This window comes from Corythoichthys intestinalis, chromosome 6 (genome assembly GCF_030265065.1).
Source record: "Corythoichthys intestinalis isolate RoL2023-P3 chromosome 6, ASM3026506v1, whole genome shotgun sequence".
NCBI lineage: Eukaryota > Metazoa > Chordata > Actinopteri > Syngnathiformes > Syngnathidae > Corythoichthys > Corythoichthys intestinalis.
The window spans coordinates 42,460,327-42,484,387 of NC_080400.1; the positions used below are offsets into that span (position 1 = coordinate 42,460,327).

The 24,061-nt window shown below is 39.7% G+C and overlaps 2 protein-coding genes across 6 annotated transcripts in view; both read left to right on the forward strand.

Annotated features, from left to right (window-relative positions):
- usp2a (ubiquitin specific peptidase 2a) overlaps positions 1–8,567 on the forward strand; it is a 95,452-nt gene extending 86,885 nt beyond the window's left edge. For 3 of the 4 annotated variants that reach the window (XM_057839046.1, XM_057839048.1, XM_057839047.1), the window contains 7 exons: positions 1,241–1,305; positions 1,391–1,494; positions 1,734–1,814; positions 1,901–1,979; positions 2,171–2,275; positions 2,393–2,513; positions 6,394–8,567. In XM_057839046.1, the coding sequence (XP_057695029.1) occupies positions 1,241–1,305; positions 1,391–1,494; positions 1,734–1,814; positions 1,901–1,979; positions 2,171–2,275; positions 2,393–2,513; positions 6,394–6,475 (637 nt within the window). In that variant the 3' untranslated portion in view covers positions 6,476–8,567. The remainder of the gene's footprint in view (positions 1–1,240; positions 1,306–1,390; positions 1,495–1,733; positions 1,815–1,900; positions 1,980–2,170; positions 2,276–2,392; positions 2,514–6,393) is intronic. The other variant, XM_057839050.1, reaches the window with a different exon arrangement.
- Positions 8,568–11,235: 2,668 nt separating this feature from the next.
- Positions 11,236–20,673, forward strand: LOC130917557 (TLC domain-containing protein 3A-like). Of its 2 annotated transcripts, XM_057839102.1 has the most exons (5): positions 11,240–11,445; positions 11,702–11,785; positions 16,223–16,442; positions 16,527–16,622; positions 20,122–20,673. In XM_057839102.1, exons 1-5 carry the CDS (start codon positions 11,324–11,326, stop codon positions 20,383–20,385), a joined length of 786 nt encoding a protein of 261 aa, XP_057695085.1. In that variant the 5' UTR covers positions 11,240–11,323; the 3' UTR covers positions 20,386–20,673. The 2 variants fall into 2 exon arrangements, with proteins under 2 accessions (XP_057695086.1, XP_057695085.1); XM_057839103.1 differs by lacking the exon at positions 11,702–11,785 and having other exon boundaries at positions 11,236–11,445.
- The last annotated feature ends 3,388 nt before the right edge of the window (positions 20,674–24,061 follow it).

Consider the following 24,061-nt stretch of genomic DNA (forward strand, 5'->3'; position numbering starts at 1 on the left):
TCTTTAAAATAGTTTTAAAACTTTCACATGTCGAAAGTAGACAAAAAGGAAATTATGGAATAATGGGAGCAATTCTAACAACTTTAACGGTTGATTCACAACATTAAATTAATTGAATGTAGTTTAAAGCTGCTGATACAGAATGGGGACTGGAGTTTTTTTTATTTAATGTTATTTTTGTATATTTGTTTACTGCTATATGTTAACTTGATACTGAAATAGTAGTTTGGTTTAGCCTGAGAGTATTTTTGAACAATTTTGGAACTAATGTACAAAACTTTATTTAAAAAAAAAAAAAAAAAAAAAAAAAAAAAAAAAAAGGAGGGGGGTGCATCAATAATCGTTTTATAATCGAATCGGAGCCTCTGAATCGTAATCGTAATCGAATCGTTAGGTGCCCAAAGATTCCCAGCTCTACTAATCAGTGTCTTAAGTGTCAGTTTGTATTGTGTTTTAGAAAAGCATACTAGCATTTGAGTTATTGTTAGATAGTAAAGTTGTCTAATTTCATTTATAAATAAACCACACCCATAAACTCATTCATATAACAGATTATAGTCTCCTTTCAACTCAAACTCCCATTCAAACTGTAAATTGTCATACAAGAGAGTGTGCTTTGAAGTTGAACTGTTTGATAAAGAAAACTGATTCATAACAGTCTGCCTCCTCATTTTATTTTGGTGTTTCGTTTGTTGAAAGAAAATACAGTTTAAATCAGTGCCTTTGCCCATAATAAAAAAAAGTCAATCAGCAGCACTGTTTTATTTGAATGAACAGAACTTTGGCCTGATTTGTGTACTGAGAAAACATTTGTGTTTTGTACTCAGAAACTTTATTAAAACCTTCAACAAGTTTTATGTACGTAAAAAAGGTGAATACAGTACAGTTAGGTCAGGATGTTATTTTTTAAGGAAATAGTCATCCATTTTGTTATCAATGTTACTCAAAACATGCCTCAAACTTCAAGTTAAATTGTGAAGGTAATTGGACAAAAAGGGACCTTTATACGATTAATTAATCATCTGATTAATCGATAATAAAATTTGTTAGTTGCAGCCCTAGTATATAGAGATAAACATGATGCTGTTCATTGATTAGTTATGGAAATGTAAAAAAGCACCAATACAGTGGTTCATCAAGTCTCAAATTTATTTTACTGTATTAGGGTAGCAAAAGTGTTAGACTTGATAGCACGACTCCAAGCACAACATTACAATTCCATTGCATTCTCTTTTACCAGGGACGAGGAGAAAGGGAAGAAGATGTGGAATAAATACCTCGAGAGGGAAGACAGCAAAATTGTTGGTTAGTACAACTTAATACAAATTTGTTTTAAGAATGAAGTCCCAGTACATATGAGGCTGATGTGTCTGAATCCTTTGTATTTCAGACGTGTTTGTTGGGCAGCTCAAGAGTTCTCTGACCTGCAGCCACTGTGGTTTCTGCTCAACTGTCTTTGACCCATTCTGGGATCTCTCGCTGCCTATTGCCAAGGTTTGGACACTCCGTACTAACACACATGTATAGTTTTTATCCTGTTTCTTACATTATTCATCCATAAACACATACACACACTCTTGTCATTAAATTCCTAATTAAAACATTCACAGTTAATGCTAGCATTCTGATGAATTTTATTGCTTCACACTGCTTGCTTTTTGTTGTGTATGTACAGTACATTTACTATGTTTGTCTGAGCGCACTAATATAAAATTATCAATGTTTGCACACAGAAGGGCTACGGTGAGGTGAGCCTCATGGACTGCATGCGGCTCTTCACCAAAGAAGATGTTCTCGATGGAGATGAGAAGCCTGTAAGTTTCCGTACACGACGTGTTGTACATTAATGAGCAGGGCTTCCACGCTAATACTCAATCGCGCTGTCGGGTTGTCTCCGCAGACGTGCTACAAGTGCAAAGCAAGAAGAAGATGCACCAAGAAGTTCACAATACAGAAGTTCCCCAAGATCTTAGTTCTGCGTATCTTTTCTGCTTTTAATACTTTATCATTGTTGTAATCTTTGATTACATGAATACGATCTAATGTCAACATCTACTCAACACAAGCGCTACCACGGCTTATCAGTTTAAAGATGGTTAATATTTTGTGTGGTTGTTGTAAACAACTATTTGTAAAGTGAAAACGTGCTCCTTAACACCTTCCTGTGCAGACCTCAAACGCTTCTCGGAAGCAAGAAGAACCAGCAAACTGTCAACATTCGTCAATTTCCCTTTGAAGGATCTAGACCTGCGAGAGTTTGCCTCCGAAAACAGCAGTAAGTTTGCAAAGAAATTACCTTACTGGGCAAAGGTAAACCTTTTAAAGCTGTTTTTCAAGGTTCATGATTATGCTGTTAAATTATACTGTGCTCTTTTTTCCGATCGTCTTTCAGTAAATGCAGTGTACAACCTGTATGCAGTGTCCAACCACGCAGGCACAACAATGGGGGGTCATTACATTGCCTACTGTCGCAACCCAACATCGGGAGAATGGTACACCTTCAATGACTCCAGGTATGTTGAAACAGTGCTCTTAGACCACTAAAAAGTATTGAAAGTAAGTATATTCAGTATCTTCAAGAGATCTACAATCTACAGTGGTATGAAAAAGTATCTGAACCTTTTGGAATGTCTGTTCCTGATAGATGTGCCAATCTTGGCCCATTCATCTTTACAAAACTGCTGTAGTTCAGTTAGATTTCTGGGATGTCTGGCACGAATCGCTGTCTTTAGGTCATGCCACAGCATCTCATTGGGGTTCAAGTCTGGACTTAGACTTGGCCACTCGAGAACATGTATTTAGTTCTTCTGAAACCATTCTGAAGTTGATTTACCTCTGTTTTGGATCATTGTCTTGTTGCAGCATCAGTCCTCTTTTTAGCTTCAACTGTCTGACAGACGGCCTCAGATTTTCCTGATGATCAACCTGATGAACTTTTGAATTAATTCTCCCATTAATTATTGCAAGTTGTCCAGGCCCTGCTGAGGTAGCAAAAAAGCCCCAAATCATGATGTTCCCTCCACCATGCTTCACGGTGGGGATGAGGTGTTAATGTTGGTGAGCTGTTCCATTTTTCCTCTACACATGACGTTGTGTGTTACTCCCAAACAATTCAACTTTGGTTTTATCGGTCCACAAAATATTTTGCCAAAACTTCTGTGGAGTGTCCAAGTGCCTTTTTGCGAACATTAAACAGGCAACAATGTTTTTTTAGACAGCAGTGGCTTCCTCTGTGGAGTCCTCCCTTGAACACCATTCTTGGCCATAGTTTTACATGTAGTTGATGTGTGCACAGAGATATTGGACTGTGTCATTGATTTCTGCAAGTCTTTAGCAGACAATCTACGTTTTTTTTTTACCTCTGAGTATTCTGCGCTGAACTCTTGGCGTCATCTTTGGTGGGCGGCCACTCTTTGGGAGAGAAGCAACAGTGCCAAACTCTCTCCATTTATAGACAACCTCTCTGACTGTCAATTGATGAACATCCAGACTTGATGGTTTTGTATTCTTTCCCAGCTTTATACAAATCAACAATCCTTGAACGCAGGTCTTCAGACAGCTCTTTTGACCGAGCCTTAATGCACATCAGACAATGCTTCTCGTCAAGACATTTTTTACCAGGTGTGTGTTTTATAGTGAGCAGGGCAACTTTAAACCACTCATCAGTGATTGGGCACACACCTGACTTAAAATGTTTGGTAAAAATTGGTTTCAATTGCTCTTTAAGTCTCCTCAGGTTGAGGGTTCACTGTCCCCTTTCTGTCATTGTTTGCATGCTATCCTCATTAAAATTTGAAAACTTATAAATGTTTGGGTGGTATTAGTTAAAGCAGACACTATATTTTTATGTGTTTGATTTTGACATAGATCAGATCACATTTGATGGTGATTTTATGCAGAAATGTGAAAAATTCCAAAAGTTTCAGATACTTTTTCATACCTCTGTACATGAATACAATTTATTCCCTGCACAAATAGTGCAGATGTAGCTACAAATATGGAATTTCTTTTGCATTGTTCATAATGCCTTCCGATTTCAGGGGCATTTGCTGCCATTTTGTGTCCAATTAAGAAAAAAAAACAACTAAAATTGCCCTGTTATAATGCATCAAAATTGTGGAATATACTGTATTTCTCTAATAATTTACCATTGTTTTTCATATGTGGGTCATATTTTTTCTCCATGTATAGGTTAACCTTGCTCGGTGAAGCTGTGTCATGATGACAGATAGGCAGTGTTGTGTAGGAGCTCGTTTAATGAACGATCGTTCATGAAAATGTTCATACTTTGGGCGACAGTGAATTGAACACATCATATTTCTGTCTAATGAATGTCACTGTGAATGCACTCATTCTAGGGTTTGTGAACAGCGTTTATAATCTCCTTCATCAGAATTAGAGCCTTTCCGGAAAAAAAAAAAAACTGCAGGTATAGCCATAGGCTAAAAACACCATACTAAAAACAAGGTTTATGCGTGTCATTAAAAAGCATTAAAAGTTATTAAATGGATTTAGTCAGAATTCAGGCCTTAAAAAGCATTACACCAAATATTTGAGGCATTAAAAATTATTCAAACTTTACTTGACGGTTAAAGAAACTTTTTTTACATAAGCTATTTGAGTTGTCCGATATTATCGAGTAGCCGATAATAGCAGCCGATAAAATCATTTCAAAATGATATTGGATAATATTGACATCTTTTTTGTCATTATCGGTTATGGGCCAATATGCATGTTGCCTTCAAAATGAATGCCTTCTGCCTTTGTTCAAGGGCTGGTCACAGCTTAGCACAGCAGTTATGCTTATTGACCAATAGATGTCTCTTAATTAAGATGCTTGCGATTTGTTATGTGAGCATACCATTTGCTTAATGGTGCAAAAATTAAACGAACAATCAACGATTGAAAAATAATGAATTTAAACTCATTACATAACTCATTCACTGTATTGAAACTGTGTGCTATTGTTTTTATTTTGAGACAGAAGCACTGTGCGAGCCATATGTGATATGACAGTGCCTTAATGGCACTTTGCACTTGCACCTGATCAAAAAAAAACCTGATGTTTGCACCATTTTGATTTCAACAAAAAAATATACTGGTGCAATAAAGGCCCTTTTTCCCCATAACTTGAGTTGAAGCTGTTCCCTTATTTTTCACAGAGTGTTTATTGGTAAACCTTGCAGTTTTTACATTTATCATTATTAAAGTATCCAGTAGGGCATCACAAAGTCGAAATTTCTAATAGAGTGCAAAATGTGTCAGAACACCGACTCAGTATCATCATTTAAGCGAGTTTTCTGAACAGGTCAATACAGACGCAGATTTTACATTGAATTTGAAGATGAATCTCAATAATAGCTTGCAGCAAATAAGAAAGAACAGAACCACAAAAGTTCTTTTTTTTTTTTTTTTTTTTTTTAACTGTGAACCTTAGTTCAAAATTTTGAATTATGAACTATGGACTGAACAGTTCATTTTAAAGTTTGTGAACTCCAACTTGAACTAGTTCATATAGAAAATTAACTTTCCCAACACTGCAGATTGGATTGTTGTGCACCCTTTATACCAATAATACCGACACGATTTTTGTTTTAGGCCTGACAGTTTGTTAAATATTTTTAGTTTTTCTCTATCACACCAAGTTTTTGAACTCTAGGGTCCCAGTTTTCTTTTAAAAAATATGAATAATACTGCTAAACATGTGCTTTCATTAATGAATAAATGACACAATGTTATATGGACGAAACGTGCATGGCTGTTCTTAAAAAACTATTTTATTTACAAAGGATATATGTTAGTTGTGAGTATATAGACATAACATAGTAAATAAGTAAACTGAGGTAAGAAAAAAAAAAAAAAAAAAACCTGCACTCATAAAGAAATTGCAAACAGCTGCCAGACCTAAAAGAACTTATTTCTCGATTTTGCATGATGTATTGTACCCTTAACAATAGTGTCTGAAGCAAGGTTATTATTAAAGAAAATGAACAAAATGATGAAAATTCAAATATTTTTACCCTCATCATGTGAAATAAAATAATTGTAAAAAGTTTTTTTTAATATCAAAATAGACTATGTTTACTAATTAATTACACAACTAATCGGGGTGGTCCTTGTTTACCTGCCATTGACAGCACTGACGTTCGTTCATTCGCCCCTCTCAGCCAAAATGTATTGGACGTCCAGTGCAGTCAATGGGAGCCAGTGAGTTAAAATATACAATATTTTAGTGGAAAGTTTTGCTGGCAAAACAGTGAAATGATATATCGATTCATTGCGGGAACAACAATCTACCTGAATACAAAGTACTGCGATATATCAGAACATAGAAAAATTGTCACACCCCTTGTCTCCATACTATATGAACCCGTGACTATTGTCCCTCGCCAGAGTAACGCCAATGTCCTCCAGCCAAGTACGAAGCAGTGACGGCTACGTCTTGTTCTACGAACTGGCTTCCTCGCGCATGTGAAGCCCCTCGGACAATGACAGGCCGCAGCGGCATTCTCGACAGACGTTCGGATGGAAAACGAGTGTGACTCGCCTCCACCGGGACGGAGGCTGCATCTCAACAGAGGGTGGGAAAAGGGGCACGCAAGAACGTGATCGATCACCAGCCCTGCTTTCGCCCTCTTAGTCTGTACTCTCACCGACGTTTTCATCCAGGGTAGAGGTGTGTGTGTCTAGTGTGCACGTGTGTTTGTGTAAGTGTTAGACGGACACAGGGCAATAATCCCATCCACCCGAGGATCCTTACATGTCCATCTCCCAAGTCTCTCTATGCACCTCAAGCTCAACTCCTGACTACGCCTTCACTTTTTCTTGGTTGCCTCAAATGACTTGCAGGTTTTTTGACCCCCTTTTGCTCTTGAGTATTTTTGTTGTCATTTTTATGTTATTTGAGATTGAAAAATTAAATCTCCTTAGCACATCATTTTGACAGCCATTTTGGACTTTAGATAAGCCGTCCTCATTGCGTGTCTGGAACAGGACTGGTCACGATTAAGTTTGCAGCCCGCTGGCCACTTTCACTGCACCAACACTCCATCTTTGTCAGCATCATTTTCACTTTTTTTCTTTATGACTGCGAGATCGGTGGCATTGTGAACGTTGTATGTCTAGTTGAGCTGGGTGGGGTTCTTACGTGGTTGCTACCGAGATTTGCAAAGTGTTGTGAATGAGTGAGTGGCCTGGCATCTGATGTGGATTCATTAATATCGATTAAAGTAACAGTTAAGTCCTCATCAGTCCTTATGAGGTCTTCCACTTCTGTTTCATGCCATTGAACAACAAGGAAAGAATGTTTTAGAGAAGACAAAAAAAATCTGTATATTTTTATATCCTGATGCAATATAGAGAATGTACAATTCAATGGTGCTGAAGCTGACCCATAACTGTTTTCATTTGGTTTATTTACTAGATTCCAAGAAAAAAAGTGTTTATGCTTAAAGAATATTGTAATGAGCCACTTTTCAAAAGTGGCAGTCCAAAATGAGTAAATATGGTACATTATATGAATATATATATATATGAATAAAATTCCACAAATCTGTATTGCGTTGAGTTTTTTTTTTTTTTTTTTCTGTGAGCACCCGTTTGCCCTGACAACCCTTCAGGATATACAAGAGGCAACAACATCTATGAGGCCATAAAAGAGATGCAGATTCATTTTAACAAGTAATTTAAATTAGCACAAATGGCACTCTAGCAATAATTGGAAGAGAAACTAGGGGGCTGTCCCACGAATGAAAATGGATCACCCTAATTTCAACCCCAATCTGATGGCGGACCACTGTATTATCCATCAAAGTGTTGTATGCATCTCCCTGAAAGATTTCTGAGGTGAATGTGGGATCATGGGTGATTTGCCACCAAATAAAGATTTTAAGTTTTCGCATATGAAGTAGTCATTTTGAGACTTAAAAGTCCCATTGTCATATTTTTTTTACACAAATAGAGAAGTATCTGGTTTCAGTTTCTTCAATAAATGGCTACTGCACATACGCAAATACGTTATCTGCCTCTGACATTTTGCCAGCCTGCTGCTATCTGATATCTTCATGGTGTTTTCAACCTTAAATGACAGATTTATGGTGACCAGAAAAAACTGTAACCATGGTTTATGTCAAAGTGATTCCAGATAATCCCGTAGCGATTACATGTAGGTGTCAATTTATTCCCTTTCTTGAAGCCAATGCAAGACTTAGAGAAATGTGAACGGTGGGCCAAATATAGTTTTAAAATGCTGAATTATTAGTCTAGCATACTTAAGGTTTATGCTAATCTCTGCAGTGATGTGCTTATATCCCTTTCGTGAGCATTTTTTTCTTCTTGTTTTTATTACATTCATATAGGACAGGGATCCCAAATTTGCGGCCCCTGGGAAAATATTTAGTGGCAGATTCAGATTCAGAGATTTATTTGTCATTGACACCAGCTCTCACAAAAGGACCACAGATGCAACAAAATTCCGTTTGATGAGTGAGCATCGGGCCGCTGCAGACTTTGTTCCGCGCTGCCACTTCTCTCTCCAGAAAAGAGCAAGTTACAAGTAGACAACAAATATCATACAACATAGCATGGGTATGACACGACGCACAGGTCGCGTGCAGGGATTTTTTGTACAATAAAAAACTACCTGTCATGGCTGGAAGAAGGGGGGGGTCAGTGATAGTAAGAAAAAGGCGGTGGCGGATTGGGGGGGTTGTGTGTGAGTGTGTGTATGCACAAGTGTATCAGTGTTTGTTCGTATCTGTACACAAAATAAGAGTTGCAGGGCCCTGAGACCGGACTTGGGAAGAAATCAAGGGATCAAAGAGATGGAGCCATCTGCACGGCTCTCTCCAGGAGAAGGGAGGGGTTAGGTAAGGGTGTTCGGGAAAGGTAAAGTAAAATGATAATCAAATAAAGCCGAATAACAATTTAATATGTCCAAATTCAAATTTGTGCACCTTATGGCGTAGGCGAGACCTCAGGTCCCTTAAGTCATTGCCAATAGTCGCGGTCTGCCTCGACAGTTCAGTCACCTGCCCCGACAGTTCCATCACCTGGTGCAAGGTAGCATCCACTTTTCTCCATCCTTCCTTGGACCGAAGCGTGAGTCCACGGAGCCAGTTCTCGATTTGAGCCTCGAAACGGTCTTCCAATGCCTTGAATCCACCTTTGATCTGTGGTCATTTCCTTGAAAGCTGCCGTCTTGGAAACTTTCCGGTAGAGCAAGGCACCTGCTCTCACCTAAGAACGAACCCCACAACCGTAACACCAAACAGCCAAATATCCTCGATATCTTCCACAGATAGGACAGTAAGACATGCTGGCTTCTAGTGATCCCATGAATCTCACATATCCAGCGGCGAAAGTCCTGTCTGGGCAAGAAGGCTCTCCTGGTGCACCGTGTCTTGTTGAAAAAATCTTGTCAATTGCGCTGAGACCAACTAGTCAGATCCATTTCCGTTTCGTTTCATACGAGAGACCAGCACAATTGATCTACAGAGGAAATACCAAAAAAAAAAAAAAAAAAAAAAAAAGCAGACAAGACTAGACTCACGAAGATAGCAGAAAGCAACATTTGTAAGGAAACACGTCCGCCCCTGTCGAAGGCAGGAAGAAGCCGGAAGAATGACAGTATTAGTTTTGTCCATACATATTTTGCCCACACATATTTTGGGATGGGCAATTTTTAAAAAGTATATAAATTTAAAATTAAATCAATGAATTGAAACATTTTCAGATTTATATCAATTATTTAAATAGTGATGAAAAATAATTTTTAAAAGTAAAAACCACGGGTTAGAATAAAAAATATAATTTTGGACAGAATTTTTGAAAAGTTCTAAAAGTTCAAATATGTGTGGTTTGTTTGTATTTTGTTCTGGGGGATTTTATCTTTTTGTTTTGTAAATCTCTTGTGACCTCACATAGTTTAACTCTGGCTGCCATTGACTGGCTGAAAAGTTTTAAAGATAATAATAAAATTAAAAAATGGCATTGATTGAAGGGATCATTTAGTATTCAAAAAGTCCATAACAGTTACGCTTTCATTGTGAGACTTTATTGGCTGCCACTTGGACCTGTTATAATCAAACCTTTAAAGATTTATCATTTCGGTGGAAATTTTAAAAAATTCCAGTGGCAAAGTGCAATGAAAATGAGTGTTAGCGTGTTCATAAATAATCAACCACACAAGAACAAAAGTTCAAGCAGTGAAAATGTTAATTTAAAAAAATTAAATTAAATTTTAAAAAAAAGACTGTGGTTTCGGTTATGTACAGATTTTTCTTTCTCCACCGATAACATGTTGAGACTTTGAGATTGTGTTGTATGCAATGTTCACCACTAGGTGCCCCCAACTCACCCAAAATTGGGACTTCGTGCTTGATTGTCGTGTTTGGACAAAAACCGAAACATTCACCAAAAAACAGCGGTACACCAACAATCTACAATTTGTTTCAGTGTTTGTCAATATTATTTCAATAGCTAAATAAAGTATTTTTACTTCAGTTCCGATATCCAATAGAAAAACAATGGTCAGAGAAGGGAGTGTAATAATTGCAGAGGCATTTGTTAAATCTGTTCTGGAAAAGGTAGTTTTGTGTCCTGTTAAATTGGTTGAAAGAAAATAGAAAAGCTTAAATTAGTTAAATATGTTGAAACGGATCAAGAAATATAAATAATACTAAGAAACAGAATTCACAAATGCAACATGTCACGCTACAGTTCACAAGGTGGCAGTAATACACAATTATCGTTGTTTGTATTACAAGCGTCAATAAAGAGAAGTAAAAGAAGTTACATGAAACACGGAAATATAAGTAGGATTTTGCGTTATCCCATAGATAGTCATTTCATATAACCGCCTTGGCTCTTAACGTCATATTGGAGGTGGCAAAGCGGAGTCATTGGTGATTTTTTAAAAATTATTTTTATTTTTTTTATTTTTTAATTGACTTGAAGAGCCAGCTGCATGTATTAACGGTTGTTCAACGTAATTTCGATGCAAACCCAAGTGCCCCCCGCAAAACCCAATAGTCACACGAACATCGAAGTATACATTGGAGACACCTATTACATTTTCAAGTATCACAGTGAAGGTGTGACATTAATGGTAGAAATAAAATCTAGTTTCATGACAGTCACTTGCATTGCTTACAGTCTGATACGTGCAGATCCGCCACATACAATATGGCGGACCAGTGGCTGTCGTAGTTTGGCAACAAGTCAGAAAAGCGGGATCTATGTAGACTTAAAATAGGTCTATGTGTAAGCTTCCCTGAAGCCGTCCGTCGCATGGGCTGGGAGAGCGACTCAGCGGGCGTAAATCATGCTTACTGCTTGGGTAAGTGGCGCCGTTGTGTTTCCCGGCCTGTTCTATGGGCTAGGGAAAATACTCAAGTTCGCTTTCAGACACTGGGACGACGCAGAAGTAGTGACCGTCAGCGAAAGGTGAGGCGTGGTTGAAAGTTGAATTTAGCAGGTGGCACTGGAAGCCTCCTTCTTTAGTTATTACTAACAGTTAAAATTAGTGCAAACGTGATTTAAAATTGGTTGTAATGTTGGAAATGTCGCTTGTAAATTACAAAATTAGAAATAAAACAACATAATATTATTCTGGTAGTCCATTAGTACCTAAACTGGAAACATTAACTAATGCTATGATGAAGTTGACATCAGGATAACTCAATGCATTAAACGCCCCCAGGCTCGTTTCTGCTATCCATGCCACCATTTGTACTGCAAGTGGAATTACAATTGTGTCATCTTGCAAGAATGTCATGACTGACAGGTAATTGAAGATAATATGAATCATTCAGTGGAACCTCCTCATTCACATTAAATGGCAAATATAGTCTGTTTTATTAAATGGCAAATTTAGAACAGACTGAATACTATGTAACGAAAAAGGAATACACCCCTCTTGTATTCAAGTTAAACGAGTACAGGTTGAACCTGCTTCTCTGGGTAGTAAACAATTAGTGAACTCGTATTACCACGAAAGTTCTCAATGACTTCACAACTGTTTGTAGAAAAGCCTGTGTAATTAGAACAACAATCATCATTTAATGCATGTATTTGATTTAGGAGGTTCCATTGCACACAGGTTCAGGTTAACCTGTAATTCAAGGCAGGTGTCCCCAACCACCGGGCCGTGGCGCAATTGCTACCGGGCCGCAGAGAAATAAATAATTTATTAACGACTGCAATCTGACCTGTGGCTTTTGACACATCAATATACCTGTCTACGCTATAGACCAGGGGTCCTCAAATACAAATCTTGAAGGTCCACAATTCTTTTTTTTTTCCATACAAGCATGGGTCCATTTATTAATGAATTTATTATTCATTAATTAAATAGGTTTGGTACTTGCAGGTGGTAAAATGGACGCAATTTTCGTTGTCCACTTTTCTTTCCTTGGTCAACTTTGAGCATGCCATTTTGTTAGATTCGGTCTTCTACTGGTGGCATGTAAAGAAACAGATTGCAATGTGCCGTGTGCGACTCTGCTGCAGTCCGTTCACTCTAGCTAGCTGCATGCAGGCTCTCAGCCAATCAGCTCATCGTTGTTTTAGAGATGACAACAGAAGTGGGAATATGGAAGATATTTGACTAAAAATGAAACAGAATTTAGCGATAGAATCGTACCGCATAGCAATAGATCGGCAATTTGTACAAATAATATATGTTAAAAAAAAAGGTTTTTTTTTGTTTTTTTTTTTTTTGTTTTTTTTTTTGTTTTAAGTGCCATTTGCTCTGGGTCCACAGAGAGGTGTGCCGTGGTCCAGTCGTGGGCCGCGGTCCGGTTATTGAGGACCCGGCTATAGACTAATCCAAGTAAAGATTTATATCGGTCGCCATCTAGTGGTTGGCCGCAATTACTAGGGTGTTTGCCCACCAATAGACCCTCCTCACCTACGTCACAAAATGGGCATGTCGCTGTTTCCGGCCGCCATACTGTACCTCTTTTTCAGACCTATTCTCATTGTTTTCAATTAGTCGAGCAAGTTATAGAGCAATTCATGGAAGCCCCGGTGTTATCTGACGCTGTAAACTCATTGGATCCGTTGCATAAAAGGCGTTACGTGGAAAAGCTTCAGTTTATCCATTCGCCAGATCCGTATTTGATGCCTAAATCGATGTTTTTCGACCCGCTGGCTTCGCCTGACATCTGATATCCTGATATTTACAACTATCTTGTCCACACAAAATCAGCCTATTCTCACGAAAGTTTGAAAAACTTTAAGAGCTTGGAGGCTTATAAATGCTACGTTGCTGGTTGGGTGAAACACGTCCTCGTACACGAAAATTCGGCAGGAATCTTGTGCTCGGAAGGTGAGTTACGAAATTTTCAATTCAAAATCTTTTGTTCTTGGTAACATCCACTGTCAAGTCTAATGTATTTCACGTCATTTGTCAATGGAGCTAGGGCTTTTAATGTTTATATGGTTTAGCGATAGCACTCTCACTACATACATACGTGTATGTTGTCGGCGATTAGCCTAGCAATGATCTTAATTGTGGTTGTCAGCCCAAAACCCTCTAAATATATATTAAATGCATCTTACCAGATATAAAATGACTACTACATAATCTGTGGTAGTCGTTTGGAGCCCAGTTTTCTCGTCGAATTGCAGCAGTCAATCGCGGCCTCCTCTTCGGGTCTCTCGGAATACGGTAAAAATTCAAGTCTCTCCGTCTATCTTCTCTGTTTTTGCAACCGACCGCCACACACGACTTCACCATTTTGAGTATTAATGTTGACGAGCAGTAAAACGTGCAATAATAGGAGGAATTTACGAAGCGCTAATGCATTTCTATGACGAGTATCCGGACATCATGGCGCGGGGGCGTGGCTGTGACGTCACGTGGGTAGGGTCTATAGCAGCCCAGCGCCAGTCAATGTAAATGGCAACTTAAGCCGCTGTTGGCTGTGTGCTGCGGGCGGCGACATCTTTCAACAGCTTTTTTACGGGGAAAAGGCCACCTGCTGAGTCAGAAGAGGAGCCTACAACCAAGTCCATTTTGCATAATATGTGGCTAAAAGCTAGAAAATGAGGCAACAAAAGCGAATGCACTGAGAGCATCATACCTCATGGCGAATCGTATTGCTAAAGCTAAGAAACCTTTCACGATTAGAGAAGAACTCATTATGCTTGCGACCACGGATATTTGCCGACAAGTTTTAGGAGAGGCTGCTGTTTAAAAAAAAGGTTGATTCAGTGTATGGTGAGTGACATTTTCTCTGCACTTGCTATTAGTTTTTAACCTCGACGTGCTACTTTATATTTAGTGTCATTTTCTGCCACGCATTGCCGGTCCATGAAAAAAAAGGCCCACATTACACCGGTCCGTGGTGCAAAAAAGGTTGGGGACCACTGCCTTAAGGAGTCTCAGCAAATGTGTGTACTAATGTGTAGAGTCGTAACTACTGTATTTTCTGGACTATAAATTGCTCAGGAATATCAGGCTGCGTTCACACGTTATGACTTCTTATGACTTCTCCGCGATATGCGACACATATTAGATTTTTATTTTTTTTTTTACATCCAGTATGAACAGTAAAATTCCGATTTTTTTTAACAGATCTGACCTGGGCTAAAGCATGTGTGTATAAGAATCAGACGTCTATCCAACTAATCTAGAGTATGAATGAATACTTGCTTGAACACTACCCATACATCATCATCAAATAACGTAAGTCATCACTGTTTGACAAAACAAAAAACATGCGAGCAATGGCGGGCAAACGCGCAGAAAACTTTTTTTTTTTATTATTATTATAACAAAAATCTGAAAAATCACGCCTTGCGGTATGAGTGCCCCTGGTACATTAATCAAAAAAATGTGCCATAACAAAAAAAAAAAAACAAGTCGCACAAGACTGTAAATCGCATATTCGGGGGAAATATATGTCCACTTTCATTTGTCTTTGTGAAGAAAACAGTCACTGACTCACTAGTATTACATAAGCAACAAAAGAGACGTTCAAAAGAATTGAATAGTTACAAAAGTTATTGTCGAACCCACCTTCAATGCCAGCCACTTTGCACACTCACGCAACACACAGTACTTGTGCTAATGTAAGAGTCCTCTTAGCTTCAAGGTTGCAGCACTTCAGCTTTATGACTGCCCCTTCGACAGCTTTCTTCAACTGTCACTGTATGCACAATAGGCCTGGGCGATATATCGTTTGAACATCGTCATCATGATGTGCGGATGCGCAATACTCTAATTGCAAGGAGGTGCGATATTTTTTATTTTTAAACACGCTTTGACGCTCACGCTGCTGAGAACAGCCTCGCACTCACACAGTGAATGAGTTGTCTTTGATCGTTGAGCTAGCGAGTCGTCCATCGCCAGATCAAAGCTACAAACCTGTCGATCATCATTAACTTTTAGTACCGAGCCCACTGCACTAGCAGAAATGGTTACACTGCTTAGCAGGAGGGAGTTGTGAGAGGCTGAGAGGACTCGCTCAACGAAGCATTTAATAAAGACAAGCATTTTTGTTGTTTAAAAATACAGTGCTACCTCGACATACGGTTGCTTCGACACACGATCTTTTCAACATCCGACGTAAAATTTGACTCGCCATTTGTTTCTACATCCGACGACATGCTCGAAATACGATTTATGACAGCGCGCAGTTTCATTGTTTTCTCGCAAGACGGACGCACGGCAGATTTTCTTGTTAGAGAAATCAACATGGGTTCCAAGAATGTTAGTGCAGGTGGTGAAAAAAAAAGGAAAAAGGTGAGGCTTACCATTCAAATGAAGATGGAAATGATAGAAAAATACGAGCGTGGTGTGCTCATCCGTGAACTGGCTCAAAAATACAGCCGTAGAATGTCTACGATCTCGACGGTCCTCCTCTGACCCCCGTTTGCCAGTCTTTATAAGTTAAGGTGAAAATACATCTGAACTAGAAGAGTCTGGCAGCGAACGATCACAGCCAACCCTCCCAGTTCAAACGGACGTCTATCGCTGTCATTAGCAGTGAATGAATTAAGAACATGTCAGATTCTATTTTTCAACAGTTGAAATAGCGCATCTGAGTATGAGTCGCAGGCCCAGTCAAACTATGGGGAAGGCCCAGTCAAACTATGGGGGGGGGATTATAGTCCGGAAAATACAGTAATGAGACACTGTTTTGACTTCTGTTTAATGACGTCTGTGGGAGTCTGTCATGTTCTACACTAATCAAATTCTTCTCACCCTGTACAGTCATTGGCTGGTCAATGAGTATATGTTATTTGGCTCTTCTTATATGGCCACTGACCTTGTTGCCATGTACCTGAGTCACTACCATATTCAGAGGCGCCAAAGTCAGAACAGCATATACAACAGCCACAATCAGCAAACGATGAAGGCTTTCTTCTCCAAGGACTGGTTGCTCATCCTCCATCATTTGACCCTCGTTTTGGTTTTCATGCCCATCGCTATGGTAGGAATTTAATGTTTGAAACACAGGATTGGACTCTTTTGCGTTGACACTCATGCCACTTTATGTATGAAATTGGTTATTCAGTTTCTCCGAAGAGGACTGGGCGATTTTTTCCTCGGGTGCTTTTTCATCGCAGAATTCAGCACACCTTTTCTCTGTATGGCAAAGATCCTCATTCAGGTACACAACACACGGACAACAATGGGCTTCATTCGTCAAAAGACAAATTTAAAACCTTTTGGGAATGAGTATAATACTGTATCTAGTAAGGATGTCCCCTGATCCGATCACGTGATCAGAAATTGGGCCGATCGTGCCATTTTTCAGAGTATCAGAATCGGGTGAAAATGATCGAGTTTTTAGTGTAAAAAATATATTTATATTATGCCTGAACATAGTCATCGCGATGTGCTGATGTGCAAGGACATGCATTATATACAGTGGGGCAAATTAGGATTTAGTCAACCATTGATTGTGCAAGTTCTCCCTCTTGAAAATATTAGAGAGGCCTGTAATTGTCAACATGGGTAAACCTCAACCATGAGAGACAGAATGTGAAAAAAAAACAGAAAATCACATTGTTTGATTTTTAAAGAATTTATTTGCAAATCATGGTGGAAAATAAGTAGTTGGTCAATACCAAAAGTTCATCTCAATACTTTGTTATGTACCCTTTGTTGGCAATAACGGAGGCCAAACGTTTTCTGTAACTCTTCACAAGCTTTTCACACACTGTTGCTTGTATTTTGGCCCATTCCTCCATGCAGATCTCCTCTAGGGCAGTGATGTTTTGGGGCTGCCGTTGGGCAACACGGACTTTCAACTCCCTCCACAGATTTCTATGGGGTTGAGATCTGGAGACAGGCTAGGCCACTCCAGGACCTTGAAATGCTTCTTACGAAGCCACTCCTTTGTTGCCCTGACTGTGTGTTTGGGATCATTGTCATGCTGAAAGACCCGGTCACGTCTCATCTTCAATGCCCTTGCTGATGGAAGGAGATTTTCACTCAAAATCTATAGATACATGGCCCCATTCATTCTTTCCTTTACACAGATCAGTCATCCTGGTCCCTTTGCAGAAAAACAGACCCAAAGCATGATCTTTCCACCCCCATGCTTCACAGTGGGTATGGTGTTCTTCGAATGCAATTCACTATTCTTTCTCCTCCAAACACGAGAACCTGTGTTTCTACCAAAAAGTTCTATTTTGGTTTCATCTGACCATAACGCATTCTCCCAGTCCTCTTCTGGATCAGCCAAATGCTCTCTAGCAAACCGCAGACGGACTCGGACGTGTACTTTCTTCAGCAGGGGGACACGTCTGGCAGTGTAGGATTTGAGTCCGTGGCGGCGCATGGTGTTACTGATAGTAGCCTTTATTACTGTGGTCCCAGCTCTCTGTAGGTCATTCACTAGGTCCCCCCGTGTGGTTCTGGGATTTTTGCTCACCGTTCCTGTTATCATTTTGACGCCACAGGGTGAGCTCTTGCATGGAGCCCCAGATCGGGGGAGATTATCAGTGGTCTTGTATGTCTTCCATTTTCTAATAATTGTTCCCACTGTTATTTCTTTACACCAAGCATTTTACCTATTGCAGATTCAGTCTTCCCAGCCAGGTGCAGGTCTACAATTTTGTCTGTGGTGTCCTTCAACAGCTCTTTGGTCTTGGCCATAGTGGAGTTTGGAGTGTGACTGACTGAGATTGTGGACAGGTGTCTTTTATACCGATAATGAGTTAAAACAGGTGCTATTGATACAGGTAACGAGTGGAGCCTTATTAGACCTCGTTAGAAGAAGTTAGACCTCTTTGACAGCCAGAAGTCTTGCTTGTTTCTAGGTGACCAAATACTTATTTTCCACTCTAATTTAGAAATAAATTCTTTAAAAATCAAAGAATGTGATTTTCTGTGTTTTTTTTCCCACATTCTGTCGCTCATGGTTGAGGTTTACCCATGTTGACTATTACAGGACTCTCTAATCTTTTCAAGTAGGAGAACTTGCACAATTGGTGGTTGACTAAATACTTATTTGCCCCACTGAATATGGCGGAAAACACTCAGGTGACTTGAAGTTCCACTCTGAGACCCCCAATTTGGCCAAATTTCAAAATTTGATATGCACGTGTGATACATCATTGAAAAGCTTAAAATCTCAATTTTCCGGGGGAAGCAAAATTTTGAACAGGGAGGCTTTTTTTTGTTTGTTTGTTTTTTAAAGAAAGTTTTTTTAAGGGCATTTTTAAAGAAAAATTAACTTTAAACAGCAAAACCCTAACTGGAGGTGAGAGCACGCGAGAGCGTCATTAAAGGCGCCATGATTTTACAAGATATTATCACGTGCTTACCTTTTTTCGATCCAAAAACTCAGCATGTACTGTATCACTGAGTGTCAAGACACAGCTGTGAATGGCCACAGCCGGATTTTATGGGGATTTTATGGGCGAAACATGGTAGCCTGGTACTCCAGAAACACCGCGGTTCCAGCTTTTGAGTCTGGCCACCATTAAGCGGATAAAAATTCCAGGGCGGAGCAAGCCACAGCAAACAGACAGCGGAGTGGACCAATCAGCGATGGGCGGAACGAGGGACTTGCGCGCGGAAGTAAACATACGAGGAGAGCGGAGTTTATTCAACTTGGCTTGCGCGAGACAGACTGTTGTCTATGACTTGTGGCGATGTGTTTTTGGTAATATAAAACTGATTTTACCGTGGATTGGAACATATTCTCGGCTCTCCTGTTCGCCATCTGTGTTGTTGTGGAGACTACTTCCGACGCGGAAGAGTGACGTTGCTCGTTAAGAACATGTCACGCAAATAAACGAATCTGATTTGTCGATTGATTTTGTACTTGCTCGAGAGGCCGTTAATGGGCTGGGTCCCAGACTATACTCTCAGTGTTTGAAAAACACAGGGACTCCGCTGTCTGTTTGCTGCTGGTACCCTGGAACTTTTATCCGCTTGATGGTGGCCAGACACAATAGCTGGAACAGCGGTGAGTCTGGAGTACCAGGCTACACCAGTGGAACCAATGCAAAAAGTGTGGAGCCTTGACAATATTCATCGCAATGTTAATTTTTTCCAATATCGTTCAGGCCTATCTCAAACAGAGCTATTCAATTTATCTGGTGAAAATTCTTCGAGTTTCAATATTGCAATACAAAAAAATCGCAATCATAGGTTTTTTCCAATATCGTTCAGGCTTAATTTATATTTTTTACTTTTTAAGGGCTAAAACATTAACTAAATAATCAAATAAAATGGCATTGCCAACTCCCGGAAAAAGCAGAAGAGGAAATATACTGTAAAAAGTACAGTACTGTAACATGTTTGGAACTTTTGTTCAAATACAAACAAACAAACATAACTTTTTTTTTCCGGTATCGGATCAAGACTCTGTATTGGCTGATTCTCAAAATCAGGTGACTCGGACTCTGGTGCAAAAATATGCGATTGGGACATCCCTATTATCTACTGGTTGATTGGAACTATATCCAAGCAGATTTCTGGCAAGAACTAAAACTGAGAAGAGGTGGTTTAAATGTGTCATACTGAGGAGATTCCCTGCAGAAGAATGCTGCCCAAATTAATAGTGTTTCTTTCTGTGTTAATGACAGTACATATATGTGTAATTGCTGATTTGTATTTATATTCTTCTGGCTTTTCGTCTCTTTCGGATCCAGCTGGGAGTAGACAACACCAGGCTGCACATAATCAACGGCATATTGCTCCTCTTGACGTTCTTCATGTGTCGAATCTTGATCTTCCCCTTCATGTACTGGATGTATGGTCGGCAGATCAACATGCCGCTGCACAAAGTGCCCTTCAGTTTGCCTTGGCACTGCAACGTGGGCAACCTGACTGTCCTCGCGCCACAGCTCTACTGGTTTTACCTCCTGCTGAAGAAAGCCAAGAGACTGTACAATAAACATAGAAAGGTTAATTAAATCCAAACAGACCATACATTTTGGCTCCTAAAAATAAGTAAACAGTTTACAACTCAGACATGAACTAATTTAGATCGCTGTAAACCTTTCTAAGCACTGCTAGTTTGTTTTTCTGTTACAACCAGCACAGTGCACTTTCTTAAAAAGGAATGTAAGAATCTTGTACTGAGTTCAATATAACTCCATGTTTTTATGATTGTTGGGATTCTGTGCTATCACTGCAAACTAGAATTTCTATATTTTGTTTTACATAAATACACTTAAAAATCATCCAGTGTGATAAATTGAGCTATCTTATCTGTGATTTTCTTGACTTTTTGTTGTTGTTGCTGGACATTTTCTCTGTGTTTCAGTAGTGTAAATATATACAGTGAGGAGCACTGTTGTACATAAAGGGAGGAGCAGAAGTATTTGCATCCCTTGTGATTTTGCAAGTTCGCCCACTTAGAAAATAGATAGAGGACTGAAATTTCAATCATAGATGCATTTCCACTCATACAGACATAATCTTTATGTTAGCACCTCCGCTCCTCCCTCCTGAGAGCTGGGCCACCTCCGGCAGGTGTGCATGATTCATCTAATGGCATACCACACGCAGGCTATTTTTAGACCGTGACGTTGCATCGTAAAGCGGAAGTGAAGCCGAAGTGGGACATTATAGACCCGCCCTCGCATAGAGCCAACGTAATTAGTGCTACTTTTCTCCGGTAATCTTGCAAAAACGAACATGGCGATCACGCATTGCTTTTTTGGAACTTGTAGAAACGACTCTAGACATTACGACACATGAAGGATGTTTTCTTCATACGTTTCCGTTAACCAAAAACTCGGGAGGAAAAAACGTGAAGACCGAATCAACTTGAGCGGACTTTAACACCAGCTCGGCGAATCCATTCACGTTTCATATGCAGTAAACATTATGTTGGGTTAGCATGGTCTTTCAGAGGACAAAGAGGTAAGCCATTTTTATATTTTTAACTTATTTTTTTAGCGTAACGTTCTGCCGTACTGCTTCTTTCTGACAATGAATGACCTGAAAAGAATTACAATGGTATCTGACTGCCACTGTTACCGTTTCTGTTATATATATATATAAACACCTTTAGTAAGGGGGAAGTGTAAATAAATTATAGGATTAAGATGTGTTATCAATGAAAAAATTAAAAGTGTTCGTTGGCTGTCACTGAGTAGCATTTGCGATCGCTACACAAAGCTAACTAAATTACCCCCAAGAACGGTAAGAGACGTGGGACAACCAGAAGATACATAAGAAAGACAGGGCTGATGGTAAAGGATAGCTTGTTGAAACAGGAGATAAAAAAGCTATGCTTGGGTCGGCTCGTTTTTTTTTCGTCTTTTTCAGCCTTCGACACTAAAGCCATCTCTTTAACTGAACATTTTTATGTTCTTCCACATCTTTGCCAGTCAATTTGGCACCAGGCACATCATTTTCAGAGAGAATTGGTAGGTTTAGCTCTGTAAACATCTCCTTCGTACACGATTTCCATTCATTTCCTATTAGGGACAAACGGTGGCTTCTCCCTACTTAGCAACAGTAGCTAATGTCATGAATATTAATGAGCGGAAGTGACGTGTTGCTTGCGGTACGCCATTCACAGGTCAGACGGGTGGAGCGGCCACAGGTGCAGGCAATCATCATCAGCCACCTTTATAAGCCAGTGGACGCCTCACCTCGTCGCCAGATCAACTTGTCTGTTTCCAGCGTCAGTTGCTTCTCGCACTCATTTGAAACTTTTCTCTGTGATTCTCGGCTTATGATTTTTTGCTCGCGTCCCAGGACCTGTCTCTGCGCGCCCCTCGTCGGAACCTCAAGCCTGATATTCTTCCTGATCCGTATCAGCTCCCTGCCTGCCTATTTGCCCTTGGATCTGGCAACAATTAAACATTTTTGATCACAGTCACCCGTGCCATTGTCTGCTCTGGGATCCCCTCCCATCGCGCATCCTAACACTTTAAAAAAAAATCCAGAAATCACATTGTATGATTTTTAAAATAATTTATTTGTAATTTACTGGGGTTCATAAGTTGCAATTTACTGGGGTTAATAAGTACCTTTGTAACCCTGAGAATCTGCAATAAGTATGACACTCAGAGAGTCATCAGTCTACCTTAAAAAAAGTCCACGTTTACCCCATGAGTAACCACCCACCTGTTTGAGCTTATAATTGTCCCCTGTGCACCCCACAGTCAGTCATCATCCAACTGCTACCATGGGCAAGACCAGAGAGCTTTCAAAAGACACCAGAGAACAAATTGCTGAGCTCCACAAAGTTGGAAAAGGCTATGGGACAATTGGGAAGCAGATAGGTGAGAATAAACCAACATTTACAGCAATTGTAAGAAATTGGAAAAGGCTAAACATGACGGATAATATACCTCGGACAGGGGCTCCATGCAAAGTCTCTCCTCGTGGAGCATAACTCATGATGAGAAAAGTTAGGGCTCAGCCTGGAACTACACGGCAGGAGCTGGTCAATGACCTGAAGAGAGCTGGATGCACAGTTTCAAAGGCTACTATCAGTAAAACACTACGGTGCAATGGCTTAACACTAGAAAACCCAGCAGGGCGACTTGGCCTTTCCCAAGACAAACACTCCTTATATACCCTAGCAATGGCCGATTTGGCCTCTCCTCTGTGACTCGTGATAGTTTGTTTCAGTTGAAGTCAAGCTACATTTATTTAATTACATTTATGAAGTTTGACACTTTTTACACATTTTTTAATTCACTTCTCCTATACTCCACGCATAACAACAGAAAGAATGGCTCAAATGTGTACATTGTTTTGAAGAAGAAGAAAAAGCGTTTTAGAACTGCAATTTGAGTGTAAAGCAGGAATTGTGTCTATAGTTTAGAAGGACTGAATCAGGGGCATGGAGAATGGATTGTGGTCATTGTGTATGTACTGGACTGTCTCAGGAAATTAGAATACACAATATTCTAATTTCCTGACTGTCTCAGGAAATTAGAATATTGTGTATTCTAATTTCCTGAGACAGTCCTGTATATATACACAGGACTGTCTCAAAAAATTAGAATATTGTGTATTCTAATTTCCTGAGACAGTCCAGTATGTCTAGTTGCATTTCCATATGAACGGCTGTTGTCCGTCAGACAACGACTTGCCAATTCAGAAGCACTTGGGTCATTTTTGCCACCTCTGGGTTTGCCGGGGGGAGAGGCCATATTGGCCATTGTTTGGGACTAGTAGGAGTACCAGAATTCTCTTGAACTTCTAGTGTTAAAATCATGCATTGCTCAGAAGGTTCCCCTGTTGAAGCCAGTACATGTGAAGGCCCGTCTGAAGTTTGCCAGGGACCATCTGAATGATGCAGAGGTGTCATGTGAGAAAGTCATGTGGGCAGATGAGACCAAAGTAGAACTTTTTGGTGCAAACTTTTGGTGTGTGGAGGAAAAAGAAGGATGAGTACAATCCTAAGAGCACCATCGCCACTGTGAATTAAAAGGGGACAGGACGATTGTGCTGTATAAAGCAGAATATGAATGGTGAAATGTATCGTCAGATTTTGAGCCACAACCTCCTTCCCAGTCAGTCATAGACTTAAAGATGTTTCGTGTGTTTAAGGTCAAAAAATGGACCGACACATTCAGCAAATGAAAAAGGCTAAGTGTGAGGTCTGAACATCATGAAAAT

Excerpts from the sequence above, each read along its gene's own strand:
- LOC130917557 (XM_057839102.1), top strand. The coding sequence starts at position 11,324 with ATGCTTACTGCTTGGGTAAGTGGCGCCGTTGTGTTTCCCGGCCTGTTC. Across the intron at positions 11,446-11,701 it reads GTAGTGACCGTCAGCGAAAG|GCTCGTTTCTGCTATCCATG; the intron begins GTGAGGCGTGGT and ends AAACGCCCCCAG. Across the intron at positions 11,786-16,222 it reads AAGAATGTCATGACTGACAG|TCATTGGCTGGTCAATGAGT; the intron begins GTAATTGAAGAT and ends CACCCTGTACAG.